General features: G+C 41.3%; 1 protein-coding gene across 26 annotated transcripts in view; it reads left to right on the top strand.

Annotated features, from left to right (window-relative positions):
* Positions 1-14,054, top strand: part of CELF2 (CUGBP Elav-like family member 2) — an 868,560-nt gene that overhangs the window by 741,903 nt on the left and 112,603 nt on the right. For all 26 annotated transcript variants that reach the window (XM_063611064.1, XM_055296484.2, XM_055296488.2 and 23 more), the window contains one exon: positions 7,470-7,552. In XM_063611064.1, the coding sequence (XP_063467134.1) occupies positions 7,470-7,552 (83 nt within the window). The remainder of the gene's footprint in view (positions 1-7,469; positions 7,553-14,054) is intronic.

Genomic DNA, 14,054 nt, shown 5'->3' on the forward strand with positions numbered 1-14,054 from the left:
AGCCCCTTAGAATTCAAAGGCAGCCTGTAAAGGAATTTCCTACTTACAACGTGATGACCTTTTTGATGTCCTGAATTCGAATATAACTCGAGTTGAAGTTGTCTGCTAGGACTATTACTTTGTTGTTTAATAAAAAAAAAAAAAAATACAGAGTTCAGTCATCAGATGATCAGTCTGGGGCTGCTTTCAACTGTTTATGTGCTTAGATTTAGAAAACAAAGTAGGTTTTCATATATATAAGATGTCGAATGGCCTTGAAGACGTGGACAGGCCCATCTTGACCCTGGGGCAGAGTCCACTTAGGGAGGGAGACAGATGTTCTCATGCTCAACCCCATAAGCTCCGAAATGGAAATACTTTTTGTTTGACCAGCTTTGCCGCAGAATTGCAGGAAACCATTTTTCGCTTTCTCTCCTTAGCCTGCAAGTTGTATAGTTATTTCGTATTCCAGAAAATGCTCCACAATTCCCCATAATAGGATATTATCGAAGGGTGGTATCAGAAAATGAATTAGCAGTTAGAACTAGAACTTTCCGGAAAGGTCCCTCCTGCCATGGTAGAGAATACCTTACACAGGGGAGTTTCTCCTTGCTTCAGGCGGGTAGCTGCGGAAGAGTCATGAGGAGTGCCTCACTAAAACCAGCCTTGCTACGCGGGGTCAGCTCCTGCCTTTGGCATTGTGACTCGTTGGCATGTGATGTGAAGTTCCTGCCCTGCAGCTGACGAGCCACTGTTTCAATAATTAAAAACAACTCAAGTCACTGTCCTCCTGCCTTGAATTTGATCATTGCACTTTGCATGTATGTATCAAAATACCACATGTACCCCATAAATATGTACAAAGATTATGTGTTAATAAAAAACAGAAATTAAAATCCCAATTTTTAAAAAGAAAATATGAAAGTGATTTTTAAAACTGTGTCAGCCATACTCAGTGGCTCATGCCTGTAATCGTAGCACTTTGGGAAGCCAAGGCAGGAGAACCACTTGAGGCCAGGAGCTTGAGAAGCCTGAGCAAAGTAGCAAGACCCAGTCTCTACTTAGTAATTTAAAAATTAGCCTGGTGTAGTGGCACATGCCTGCAGTCCTGGATACTCAGCAGCCTACAGTGGAGAAGATGACTTTAGCTCAGGAGTTTGAAGTTATAGTGAACTATGATTGTACCACTGCACTCTAACCTGAACAGAGTGAGATCCTGTCTCTTAAAACAAAAATTGCCATGTCCGTTTATTAAAGTCAAGGGATTTAAAGAAAACTACCTTTTTAAAACAGTGTCTCAGAGCATCAAACCTTGGTTTAGAAACCTTGGAGGAAGTTTCTTCAACGAGTATGGTGTCAATTTTCGTAAGGGCAGAATGAGTTTTAAAATCTGACCTCATGATATCATTGTCTAGGGTGGTGTCTACATTACCTCCACACTGAAAAATGTAAATACGTTATTGCTCTTTGATTCACAGCAAACCATGATATAAACTGGTTATCTTTATATATCAGTACATTTTTTTTCCTGTGAGTATTATTACCCAGAGTTTCCAAGTAAAGATTTTCAAGGGAAACAGCTGTGGTTTGAAAAGGTTTGTGATAATCCAGATGGTTTCTTTGAGGATAAATCTACTTGATCATTTAAAATTAAAGTCTTTCAGTACAGTTGAGTGTTTCTTTGTGATTTTAAATACACTACTGTGTGTGAGTGAGAGTGTGTATGTGTGTGAGAGTGTGAGTGTGTGTGAATGTGTGTGTGTGTGTGAGTGTGAGTGTGTGTATGTGTGTGAGAGTGTGTTATTGTGTGTGTGTGAGGGTGTGTGTGAGTGTGTGTTATTGTGTGTGTGTGTGAGTGTGTGTGTGTGAGTGTGTGTGTGAGTGTGTGTGAGTGTGTGTTATTGTGTGTGCGAGTGTGTGTGTGTGAGTGTGTGTGTGTGTAGCTACCATTGGCCTTTGTTTGGGGCTTTATCTTTGGAAACAGCAAAAATGTCATACCAGTGTCTAAAATCATCTAGCAGTTAAGCAGGCGAAATACCTGAGGGAACTCTTCATGACAGCAGAAACTATTAGTGAAAAAATATAGCAAGACACCAGCTACCCTGTGTGGAGTATGTCACACTCAGCCTCTCTGGGGATTGCCACTCTCCACTTCTGATCCATGATGGCATAATCATAGCTCACAATTATAATACTGATTACAGATTGCTTTCCAAGCTGAACATATGCAACTGTATTGCTGAACTTACCAATTTCAGGGAATCTGGGCATCAAAAGCGTCCACATCCCCGCAGCAGGCCTCTGGGGAGGTAGGCAGGGTAACAGGTGGGAAATGGGAAACCAGGGCTTTCCATACCTGTCTCCTTCCTTCGGTGTCCAGGATCTTCTTGCTGCTTCTTGGCTGCCGCGATATGCTCCCTGTGAGGCCCCCCCGGGCCTGCCTTCACAGACAACGCTCTGTGCCCCTGGACCTTTCTTCTGTGCTTTTTCTGTCTTACGTTCCCTTCCTAGGGGCCCTGCTAGATGTTGACGGTGAACAGCAGAATCACAGTGACGTGTTGGTGGCCAGTAAGATCTAGTGTATTTCCCCTCTAAGTTACAGAGAATCAGCACAGTCTTTTTGTAGTCAACAGAAGAAGTCATCACTAGTGGGACTGCTAGGCTCTGTATGGACCTAAGACTGTGATACTTGGTTCTGGGATCACCTCTCCCGAGTTTTCCATTGGACCTGATGGACCTGTGAATTTTCAAAGTCCTGGTGAGTAGTCATGGGAGGGGCTTGATAAACTGGCACATGAAGAAGGATGGTGTTTTTTGTGTTTTGGGCTTTTTTTTTTTTTTTTTTTTTTGCTTCAAGGACCAAAGCTTTTATTATTACAATGAATTGTTGAGGTCGCTGAAACAAGGGATATCCTGAAGTCACCCGGGTGTGGAACACCATGTTTGTCTTTTCTAACTAGGCCACTGCCACTGGCAGAAGCTCCTGAATGAGTAGATAAGCAGTGGCATGAATCGTCCCATGCAGGTGCTTATTAGATGGTGTCAAATGAGCAAAGTGGAAATAGGTGAAGCAGCAGAAATTACCAGCATTAAGCAGCAGTGGGAGGGTTGAGACCTGCAGAAGCACTTGGTTCATCAGACTGCATCAGCCTGTGCTGATACCCAGAGCTCCCTGGCTGGTCACCTCTAACATGGAGCGAGGCCTTTCTTTCCACTCTATGGACAGTAGGGAAAGTGGGATTCCGGGAATGAATTCTGAAGCCCAAGGGACTGTCCCCTCCGATGCGTGGTGCAACCACTGACCATCGAAGAGCCAGCCCGTGGGTGTTGGAGATGTGTGACTACCCACCTTACACTGATGTTGGAAACAGAGCCTGCAGGGGAGGAGGCTTGCCCCTGAGTCAGATTGCTGAGCCATCTGGTGCTGCGGCTGACCTGGAGAGGAATCCAGCACATTTCAGACCTGAGTTACAGCTGGCATGGGGAAATCTAGGAGACAGGTGGTTCCCTTAACAGCTGTATATTTGGTTAGGGCTGACAAGAAAGAATTTCATCCTTGTTGAGCCTGCCTGGTTTTTCAGGGATCTGGAGTAGCTCCTTGACCTTTTGCCATAATAATTGTCATTTCAGGGAAAATAATGATATTTCTCTCTTTGTTGAAATATTGTCTGCAGGTCAGTAATCTGATATTTTACAGGAGCATATTAAGTGATAGTTGGATAAAAAGACTATGGTTGTTAACTAGGAGAAACTCATAGAAAGTCTTTCAAACACATTCCAGTATCTGGAAAGGTACACACTAAAGTCCTGCTGGGGAAAAACACTAATTGCTGCATCTAAGCTGACTGTTTCAATTTGGAGGTCTGTATTCATCCTGCAAATTTTAATAAAACTTAACCAAACACTGTACTTGTTAAGTGAACCATTATGCATGCTGAATGAAGCATAAGACCTCCTTTAGTCTAATAGAAGTAAAGAATGCTTTGACCCTTTTTCTTTTTTGGTCCTGAATGAAACACTTTGGCTGCATATCCACATAGTTTTGTGGGGGGATGTTAAGCAGACCTGGTTTTTACTTAACGATGAGACTAGGCTGGGCACAGTAGCTCATGCCTATAGTCTAAGGACTTTGGGAGGCCGAGGTGGGAGGACCACTTGAGGCCAGGAGTCTAAGACCAGCCTGGGCAACGTAGTGAGAACCCTATCTCTACAAAAATGTAAAAAGTAGTCAGGCATGGTGGCACACACCTGTAGTCCCAAGTACTCAGGGAAGGGGCAGGAGAACCGCTTGAGCCAAGGGGTTCAAGGCTGCAGTGAGCTATGATCACACCACTGCATTCCAGCCAGGACAACAGAGTGACATCCTGTCTCAAAAATAAATAAATTTTTTAATGATGAAACAAACTAAGGTACTGAGGAAGTAAGATATTTCCCCGCGGTAAGTCATTCAGGAGCTAAATGTGAAAAACCAAAAGAAGACTCTGGGGTTAGTAGTCCCAGTCTCTTTGTCTGCCCAGGACCCCACATTTATGTAAGTTGCTAATTGCACAAGAGTATCCTACTGAGGCCGTGAGTAGAGTTAGAAATCCAGGCTGGGATGGGCTTATCAAGCCATGGACTATGGCAAGGAGCTATGCCCACCTGGAGATGGGATCCCCTTTTGGAATTGGCACAAAGGCTCCAGGTTTGCCTGTCAAATGCGGCGCCTGTGGAGCTGTGCTGGGGCTCAGCTCTTGGGTCGGACAGATGAGCAGTAAGGCACATTAGCAGTATTACCTAGGATATCCTCCTGTGTGTCACACTGGAACTAGAGCTTCTCTTGGCATGATCTTAAAGAATACCTGTTTAGATGAGTGTACACTTTCAACTGAAACACTTAAGAGCTATGCATAGTTGGAAGAGGATCTGTAGTGATAAGTCACTGACTTCACCGTACTAGTTGTAAAGGCAGAGTGGACCTTGGGTGAAACTAGAAAGCATTTGAGATCTTGGGGATCTTCCCATCTCCCCTTCTGTATGTTGGAGTCCTTTCATCCTTCCTTTCTCCTATTCACCTGCCATCCCACCCTGCTCAGATACCAGCTTCAATCTGTCCCTTTCTGAAAAACAAAAACCACCCACCTTCTTTTCACTAAGAACTTTGTTCAAGAGGAAGACCCTTTAAAGTAGAAAAAAAATCACACTAAGCTGTAATAACTAGCAACAATTAAATGTCTCCTTCCTCAAGGGTCATGTTTTAGTGTGTAAATAGCAAAAGGACTACACCTTCCTAGCGGACTCTCAGGCAGTGAGCCATGGCAGGGATTTTGCTTGGGTATCTGAGGCAGGAGCGCTCCCTTTATCCCTGAGACCACTGTATGCTGGTCAAAGCTCTCCACAGCTGGCTCACACAGAAGTGCACACAATTCACTCCGTTTACATCATCATGGTTCCTTGTCGCTTTTGTCTTAGCGTTGTTTAGTTCTCTCTTTTCATTTTCCCTAAACTCTTCATTCTTGGCTGCAGCGTGGCCAAACTGGCATCGGTTTTTCATCTCCTGAGCTTACTCTTTCGTAATTTCCTTTATTTCAGCCAGTAAACAGCTGCATCCCTAAATCATCTTTTTTAAAACATCTCATTCCCAAAAGTTACCTGCCTGAAAGTATCAGATTCTGGTTTTTTTTTTTTTTTTGAAACTGTGATTATTAAATGAGGCGGTAATTCAGAACTTCCCCATTGCTTCCTTATCCAGAAGCTAACGCCATAAGCCCAGGACAGGAAAAGGAGAAGTCACTGAGACTGTGTTTGCTAGAAGCGTTTAGTAAGGCTTGTCCTGTTTTTCTTTGTATACCAAGCCTGATGAGGCATGGTTGGTGTTTTTCTTCTAAAAATGGTTACTGGAAGCTGGGATGTTAGTTTCCTGTTGGAAATTATTCCTTGGCATGAAGCAGTTCCTATGGCTTTTCTGGGGCTTACATCATGCCAGTGAAGCTGAACTCACTAGTGAGTTGATCGATTCAGTAAAAAATCTACCATCAAGAAGCAGAGCCAAGTGGATTCTGGTCAAAGAACTCAAAATAGCTGAAATAACATGCTCCTGAAAATGGTCAGTCTCTTCAGCTTGATTCTTTAAAGAAATGTCATAATGTTCAGTTCCCTTCATTCAGCTGATACATTTGAAGAGTTTCTGATCTTTGGATGCATGGAGTTTTTCAAATGCCAAGATGCTATGGTCATAGTCTACCTTGTCCAAAAGGCAAAGATTTTGTGTATACTGACTGTCAGTAGACTCTAACTAAATCAAGTGTAAAATGGCAAGGTTCCCAATTTCTCTTCCAAACGAGGAAGAATCTTGGATATCTTTAAGAATCTTGTATGAATGAGATTATACTTTATTTTCCCCCTGGAATGGCAGCACCTCTCAAAGCTCTTCTGGCCCCTGTCTGGCTCCATGTGTTACGTTCCTTTAGTAAAGCCAAGATAAAATACATACAGTCTTGGTGAATGCATCACTTTACTTTTTTTCCTCAACCACTTACCAAAGACAGCCCAGATCAAAGGTTAGCATCTTTGTTTCTTAAATTTCAAGTTTTTGTCCTACCCTCTTTTCCCAAACTGATTGTGCTGAGAAACTGTATATTGATGAACAAATAGCCAATATCTTTATCTACAAGTTGAAGAAGGTGCAAGCCCTCCTCCAGGACACAGAAGGAATGGTCTAGGATTTCCATACTATTTTCTTTGGTGGAGGAGGTTGGTTGGAAAAAGGATATGTGCTGGCCTTCCCGGAAGGGCCGGGGACTCCCACAGGCTCTTGGAAAGGAGGAATCAAAATATTGCCAGTTTGTATGCCACAGCCGTATGTAATGCATGGGCCAGAGTCCACTAACATCTGTTTGGGCATGTACCCATCTGTATTGTAGCTTAATTTCTAAACCAGTTAAAATACAGTCTTCCGTATTGGCAAACGAGTATTGAGGGTCATATGTACAGATCTTTGCATCATGTAATGCGGTGGAGATAAAGAAGAATGCACTATCCCAGCTTTTAAGAACCTTATAATCCAGTTGTTTGAAGCTTTGAGTTTAGAAAGTCTTTCAAAAACCTGATGTTCTGGAGATACACTTTAAGAAAATTATAATTAATGTAAGTTTGTGCTGTTGTTATTGTGATTAAATGCTTCTCTTCACGTAGGTGCTATAACATAGGTCCCATTCACACCTCACCCATTCCTCCACCACCTCCCACCCTCATTCTTGAATAGCTGTATTCCAGAGAGGTGAGGCACAGAGTCAGGAATTGATCTCCAACGTGGGTAGAGCTAATAAATATGATTTAGGATGAAAAGGTACTGTGTAAATGCTTGAGATGTTGTTATTGCTGTTCTCATACGCTTTATTATTTTTAAATTGTGCATCCTTTTAAGTAGATTGTTTGTTCGCCACAGTCTCCATTATATCTAAGCAAAGCATTCACAGAAATTTCTAAAACCTTTTCATTTCTCTCTGTAGGTTGTTGTTTCGTAACATTTTATACAAGAAAAGCTGCACTTGAGGCCCAGAATGCACTGCACAATATTAAAACTTTACCTGGGGTGAGTCGGTTTACTTTTGTACCAGAATCACTTTATTGCTTGAAAATGGTCCTTTCAACTGAAGGTTCTAGTTATGGGCTCTTAGTGCCAAAAATGACTTTGGTCTTTTGAGGAGTGTGTGCTGACCCCCTGGTTCCCTGCAGCAGCCACACCAGCTGGCCAGCCCATAAAGGAGCGCTGGCATTAACACTGACGGGAAGCATTCTCAAATAGTGCATCCCCTGGTTAGAAAATCAGAGTGACCCCACTGGGCAGCCACGGCTGCCAAAGAGTATTGGGTGGGCTAAGATTTTAAAAGGAAAAAAAAAAAACCCAACACACACAAGAGAAGCAAATGGAAAAGAAAAAGCTTTTATTCACCAGGAGCTCCTTTTCAAATTTTGTCTTTAGATTTTCTTTTGAAAGGACAAAATGTACCCTGTATAGCCATAATATTAAGCCTCCTAATGGTTTCTAAACAGTCAATGGTGGTTAACAAAGTCAGTGTTTTAATACCCAATTTGTGGCTTCATGTTGATATAGGACAGAAAATACAAAGCTTACAATTTTTTTCTCCATTTCCTTCCCAGTAATGTTTGATAGTTGGCACAGTTCACTAGAAATGAACTGATGTTGCATGTAGGAACACCAGAATACAGTTTTTCTAAAGGATTTTGTGGCACTTTTATATATTTCATGCTATTAATTTCCTGATGCTGTTTGAATGTTTTCCCTATTGACCCAAATATCAGTGATGAGTTCATAATGACATGCATTTGTTTTAATGAAGCACCTGTGGTAACCAGTGCAAGGATAATGATTTTATTGAAACCTAGTTTGATAAGAATAAAAGAAAGATAATGTCCCTAATGTTTTCAGAGTATAATTCTACCTCTGTGTCATTTATTTGTCTCTGAATGCATACACAAACACCTCTGTGTATATACACATTCACACATGCACACATAACCATTGAACCACCACAGGCCCGCAGAAAAGATAGCATTTGTATGATTCATCCTAGACTCATTCACGATACAAGATTGTAGTGGCAAAAAGCTCAGCAAAAGATTTTCACAACATGAGCTTCTTCATCACCCAAAAGTCATAAATTAAGAACCTTGATTTTGAATCATACTACTTTGGTATTTCCCTTTGTATGCGAGGAAATCAAAGAATAGAAGGTTCAGAAAAAGCAAGTGTGTGGTCCCACAATGGTCCTGCCCAGTTTCACTGCTTCTCTCTGAAACTGCTAAGGTGGTTCTTAGTAAAGCTGCTTTTATGGAGTCTAAGTGCTTTGCTCAGTGACTTTAAAAAAAATACTATTTTATCTGTATTCTTCATGTAAATGGCCTTTTTTTTTTAACACAGATTCTAGGAGATTGCAGTGTTGGGTCACATTATGGAATGAACGAGCCAAGGCAAATATTTACTGACTCAGCCAATAATAGATGAAAATCATTTTTATTTCCCAGGCTCCTAATCAAACCCAAAGACCACTTTGTATTTCTTCTTTTAAAAAGAAATGCTTTCCAGTAATGAGCATGCCGAATCCCTTCTAGGTGTATTTTTTAAAATTACTTGAGACGGTGAACTGTTGTTAATTTAGCATTGAAGGTATAGTGTAGTTTGACGCCAAGTCACATCATATTTTAAATGAATGCAGAGCTTGGTGAATATGTATTTATTCCTCTACTAGAAACACAGCTCCCAGCATGCAATCTTCATAGTTGAGGTTGCGCTCAAGAAACCCAGAGTGAATGTGATGAATGGGGCATGTTGAAATGTATAAAAGCAACTTATGAATATGCTTCTGTTTGGGATTCTTACACTGACTCTTAGAAATCAACATGTTTTGTATTTTTTAAATGTTCTACATGTGTTGCTTCTTTTCTTTCTAAAAATTCTGCATGTAGAATTCAGGGGAGGTAATGTTACAGACCCACTGTCAAGGACAGTAATTTGGGAGCTGGAAAAGTTGGTCGGTGGATTATTTTTGGTTTTCTCCTTATCTAGTTTCATATGCCCAATTACTTGAGGCAGGTTGAAGGAATTTGAAAAGTCAGATTTGATTTGTAAGGCTGATAGCCTTTCCAGTGCACACACTTGCTACATTTGCCATTTCAAATATGGTAAATGAGGATAGAGTTTCACATCTTGCATTTATGTACAGCTTCGTCCAGTACACATTACCCTTAACAGCTATAGGAAAAACATGAAAGTGTTTTCCTTTTAGCTATGTGAGTCTTTGGTGGACAGAAAGAAATGGGACCAGACATAAAAGATTAATGCATATTCTTGGAAGAAAAAATATTACAGGGTGCCTTGCTGTTTGATTACAAGCCTTAGAATTAGTCAACATTTCCATAATTCTAAACCAATATACACCTGTTTTCCCACTGTGATGTGAAGGCACAACTTAATTTAACAGAGACCCTGCTGTGCTAAATCTCTCATTAAATACCAAGTGAGTTCGGTAATTTAAAGTTGTACACTACTATTTTAACTGGTTGCCTTCCTATTATGAAATTAATAAGAAATTAATGATGCACTTTGCCATATGCCTTCAGTTTCTTTCTGAATAAAACTAAAAGGGATAAAGAAAAAATACATCACCAGCTGACACTTTAAAGCTTTTCTGGTTGTAATCATTTTCCTGTGGATAAAATCCATTAAAAAGTCACTTGCTGCCTTTTTTCTAAAGTGTCCGAAACTTTCGATTTAAAACAAGATCAAATAATGCTAGGGTTTTTTCCTATGTAATTTTCTTTTGCAGTTGTTGTTTTGTTTCATAAGGAACTTTTATTATGCAGCCAAGCTTGATTGATGTTTAGAGTTTGCTTTCCTCTATACGTGCCATATTTCTTTCTTGAGGGAAACAAAGAACTTGGTTAGTTAGGAAGCAGAAACAAGTTGATAGGATGGTCTGTTGTGCAATCGAATGTGTCTGCCATAAGATTTTGATTTAAAGGCACCCTCCTTTACATGTCATGAATGAATTTTAGAAACTCTTTACATGGGGTTGGAGAAAGGATTCCCAGATTGAGGTGACGGATCAGGGCTCTTACGGAGCAGTGCAAAATCATTGAAGACACGTTTCTCAAACTTGCCTCTTACTGGGTAACCAAAGAAGACACTCTGTTTTACATCCCCTGAAATTCTCAACATAAACCCTAGAAATACAATGGCAGTCATAAAGGAAGCAAATTCAACAGCTCAACACGGAGCAAGGGATGAGAGTCTGGGAGTCCTTCCCTTGGTTTGATCATGCATCTCCTCTAGAAGTGGTTGCTGGATGCTCCAGCAACAGATGAAATTTTAGGTACGGTGACTCATTAGTTACTGACATTTCATGAGATTAATCCCAAATGATTGTGGAGTTCCTACAGTGTGCCTAGCTCTAAGCTAGATACTGGCAGAGAGTAGCAGGGATCGAGCCCAAGGGGGCCTCTAGCTAATCTAGCTGGAAGGATGGACAGTAGACAAGTAGTTAATACTTACATGATTCGTGCTTTCACGCTTTTCTGCTGCAGACAGAATACCCATTCCACCCGACACACACATCCTTGAGATGCCTAGTAAGTAGAGCCTTTATAGCCTGAAGATAATACTGTGAGTTTATCTGCACAGGCTGGGCTAACTGAGAAGCGGTTGAATTTGGTGCCTTGTTTGGCTGACTTTTCCCACTGCTGGGCCATTTATGGTTTGGGACTAATTTTGGTTGCCCCCGCTTTGATGATATGTCAATTTGGGGTTAAAGATAGCATCCCTTCTTGAGGGTTTTATCTAGGCACAACCTAACTGGTAGTTTGTTCAGTAGAAATGTCGTTATCTGCCATTGTGTTTCCCAGAGGGACATCCTTGTCAAGGCAACTTGCAAGATTCTCATTTTGTTTTTTGTTGACCTAATTTAGCTCAACTAAAAAAATAAAGTAAAATAGAGACTTAACTGAGGCCCAGAAAAACTACCAAGATCTTTTCACTAATCAGATGTCAGGGCCAAATATCCTTGTACCGGTGGAAGCACCGTGCTGGGTGTCATTCTCTTTCCAAGGTCTTAACACATATTGTCTCTGGTAATAAGGCTTTTGGATTGAAATCCACAGCAGTATCATTAGAGCATTCACTGTATAAATTAATTTAATTAAGGATGTAATAACAGAGAGGAATACAGTTTTGAAAAACCTCTTAAATTTTAACAGCAAGGAGGAAACTGCGGAATCTAAATGTCTTGTAAAATATTAATTGCAAATTTCTTCCAGACATCTTCTCTGAATATGCCTTACCCATTTCTTTTTAGAATCACCACCAGTTTTATTAAACGCAGTTTATATTAAGGAGTTATTGCCCTAAGAGAACATTTGTTTAGAGTGCTCCATTTTAGCAGCAGCATACCGGAAGATGTTTTATGATAACCCATGCAAGGTGAGCGAGGACTGCCGGAGATCTGGGGTAGAAAAACAAATAAGCCTGATCCAATCGGAGGAGGCAGGAAGGCAAATGGCCTCCTGGGACAACTGTGTTCACCCAGGTGGAGTGAATGGGCCCTTTCCTGGCCTTCCCTGGAAGAGATAGTGGACCTGTGTGGGTAGGCACCTTCCTCCCAAGCAGGCTTCACTCCACTCTCCATGGGGTTGGCCTCTGTGTTCTTTCCTAGTGGAGTGCTGCAGTTTCTCTCTTCAGCAAAAAAGCTTGACTCTCACTGGGGCCAAATTTCGTTTGCCCATTTTAATGCATTTGGAGGTGTTCGTTTTCTTTGAACCACCTCTCCTACTTATTGATAGGTGTTAATGCCTTTGTTCTCAGAGCCATGATTATCATCATTTTATCATTGTCATCATCATTATTATTTTCTGCCATAAAATCTCTCAAACCTCATCTCATTGTGTCAGAGAAATTTCTCCTGAAACCATCCCATTGGAATCAAAGCCTAACTGGGCCAAGTTAGAGTATTTTTTTCTCAGATGCCTTTGGTTTAAAATTATCTTGGAAAACAACTGAAACATCTGTATGAACAGGTTTGAGTCCTCGAAGTCTTGTGCCATACGGGGCACACAAAGCGTTGATGCATTTCTTTATTCAGCAACCATGTATTGAATGTTTATTGTTTGCCAGGCACTGTTGTAGATACCAGAGAATCACTGTAGTAGCAGCCATGCCCTTTGTAACCAAATCACCAAACCACAAAGCCTGCCACCATGCTTACACGTGGTATGTGTTTAGTAAGTAACTCTTACATATTGAATGCCCAAGTAAGTTTTTATAATGAGATATTTCCAAAGGTCTACAGTTTTATTTTCTAAAAAAAGATAATTATGCCTAAAAATATTTCAAATGTTCCAAAATATAAAATGAATGTAGATATATTATCACGTTTATGTGTGTTTAGTGATACAAATTGTTTCATAGACACAGATCTATATACGTGTATGTCTATATGCCCATAAACATACCTTTCACTGGTACACCTGTGGATGTCAGTCCAAATAAATGCAGGAAGATGGAACTTAAAGTCCTCCCCATTCTCTGTGCAGCCTGCTGGCATAGTCTCAATCACTTTGTAGTGAACTTTCTTATTTGAGGCTTCACCAACGATCTCAGTTCCTTGGTACAATTATAATTCTTTGTTTATGGCCACTTTGAGTCCGTATCATGGCAGATTCATGGTGCGTGTTAGAGAGGGTGCTTGAGAAATGGCTGTGCAATGATGGTGAGCTCTGCTTCCCAGCATCCTCACAGTCGGGGCTGAGCGGGGCACTGCCTGAGGAGCTTCCTGAGCCCTAAGGAAACATGCCTCAGAAGGCACTGTGTCTGCCTCCTCATTTGTGTAGGTGTGAACTCTCCTCGTGGAGCACCCCAACATACAAACGTGTGAAACATACACGTATTCCACACTTGTATTCTGCTGTGGAATGTGTCCATCAGGACATCCATTTGGTGAAGATGTTTCAGATTTACATTTGCAGAATTTGGCCTGGGCTGAGAAATTCGTCCTCATGGGACTGCCTAGGAGGAGCCATTTCCCTGCCATCTGTGTTTTCAGATAATACTCAAATCTCATACAAATAAAAGCCAAACAAACAAAATAAGGACTTTGTTTCTCTTGGAGATGACTTTTTAAGGACTGTGACAGAGAGTAGCAGGGGGAGCTCTGGAGGAGTCCTTGGGGGTGCAGAAACTCCCTTCCCCCTGCAGTAGTCACAGCAGTATGAAAGGGGTAGGGGCAGAGTGTAGACCCAGCCTCAAGTCAGGCTCAGCCAGGTGCAACAGGATGGCTCCCAGCTGAGCAGTGTAGACCCAGGAGAAGATATTGGAGGATGGAAGGAAATCCTGGGCCCAATGAGTTCCATTCTGCAGGTCCAGGCGCCAGGGCAATGGGAAAGTATATTTTAATGCTTAATAAAAGGCCATTACAAATTGTCTGTTTCACCCGCCATAAAGTTTTACACACTACCTGAATAGCAGGTTGTTTTGCTTTTGGCTGGCAGTCTGTCGATTCAGTAATGTTGATGGGCAGTTATTT

The sequence above is a fragment of the Symphalangus syndactylus genome, chromosome 10, assembly GCF_028878055.3.
Source record: "Symphalangus syndactylus isolate Jambi chromosome 10, NHGRI_mSymSyn1-v2.1_pri, whole genome shotgun sequence".
Classification (NCBI taxonomy): Eukaryota; Metazoa; Chordata; class Mammalia; order Primates; family Hylobatidae; genus Symphalangus; species Symphalangus syndactylus.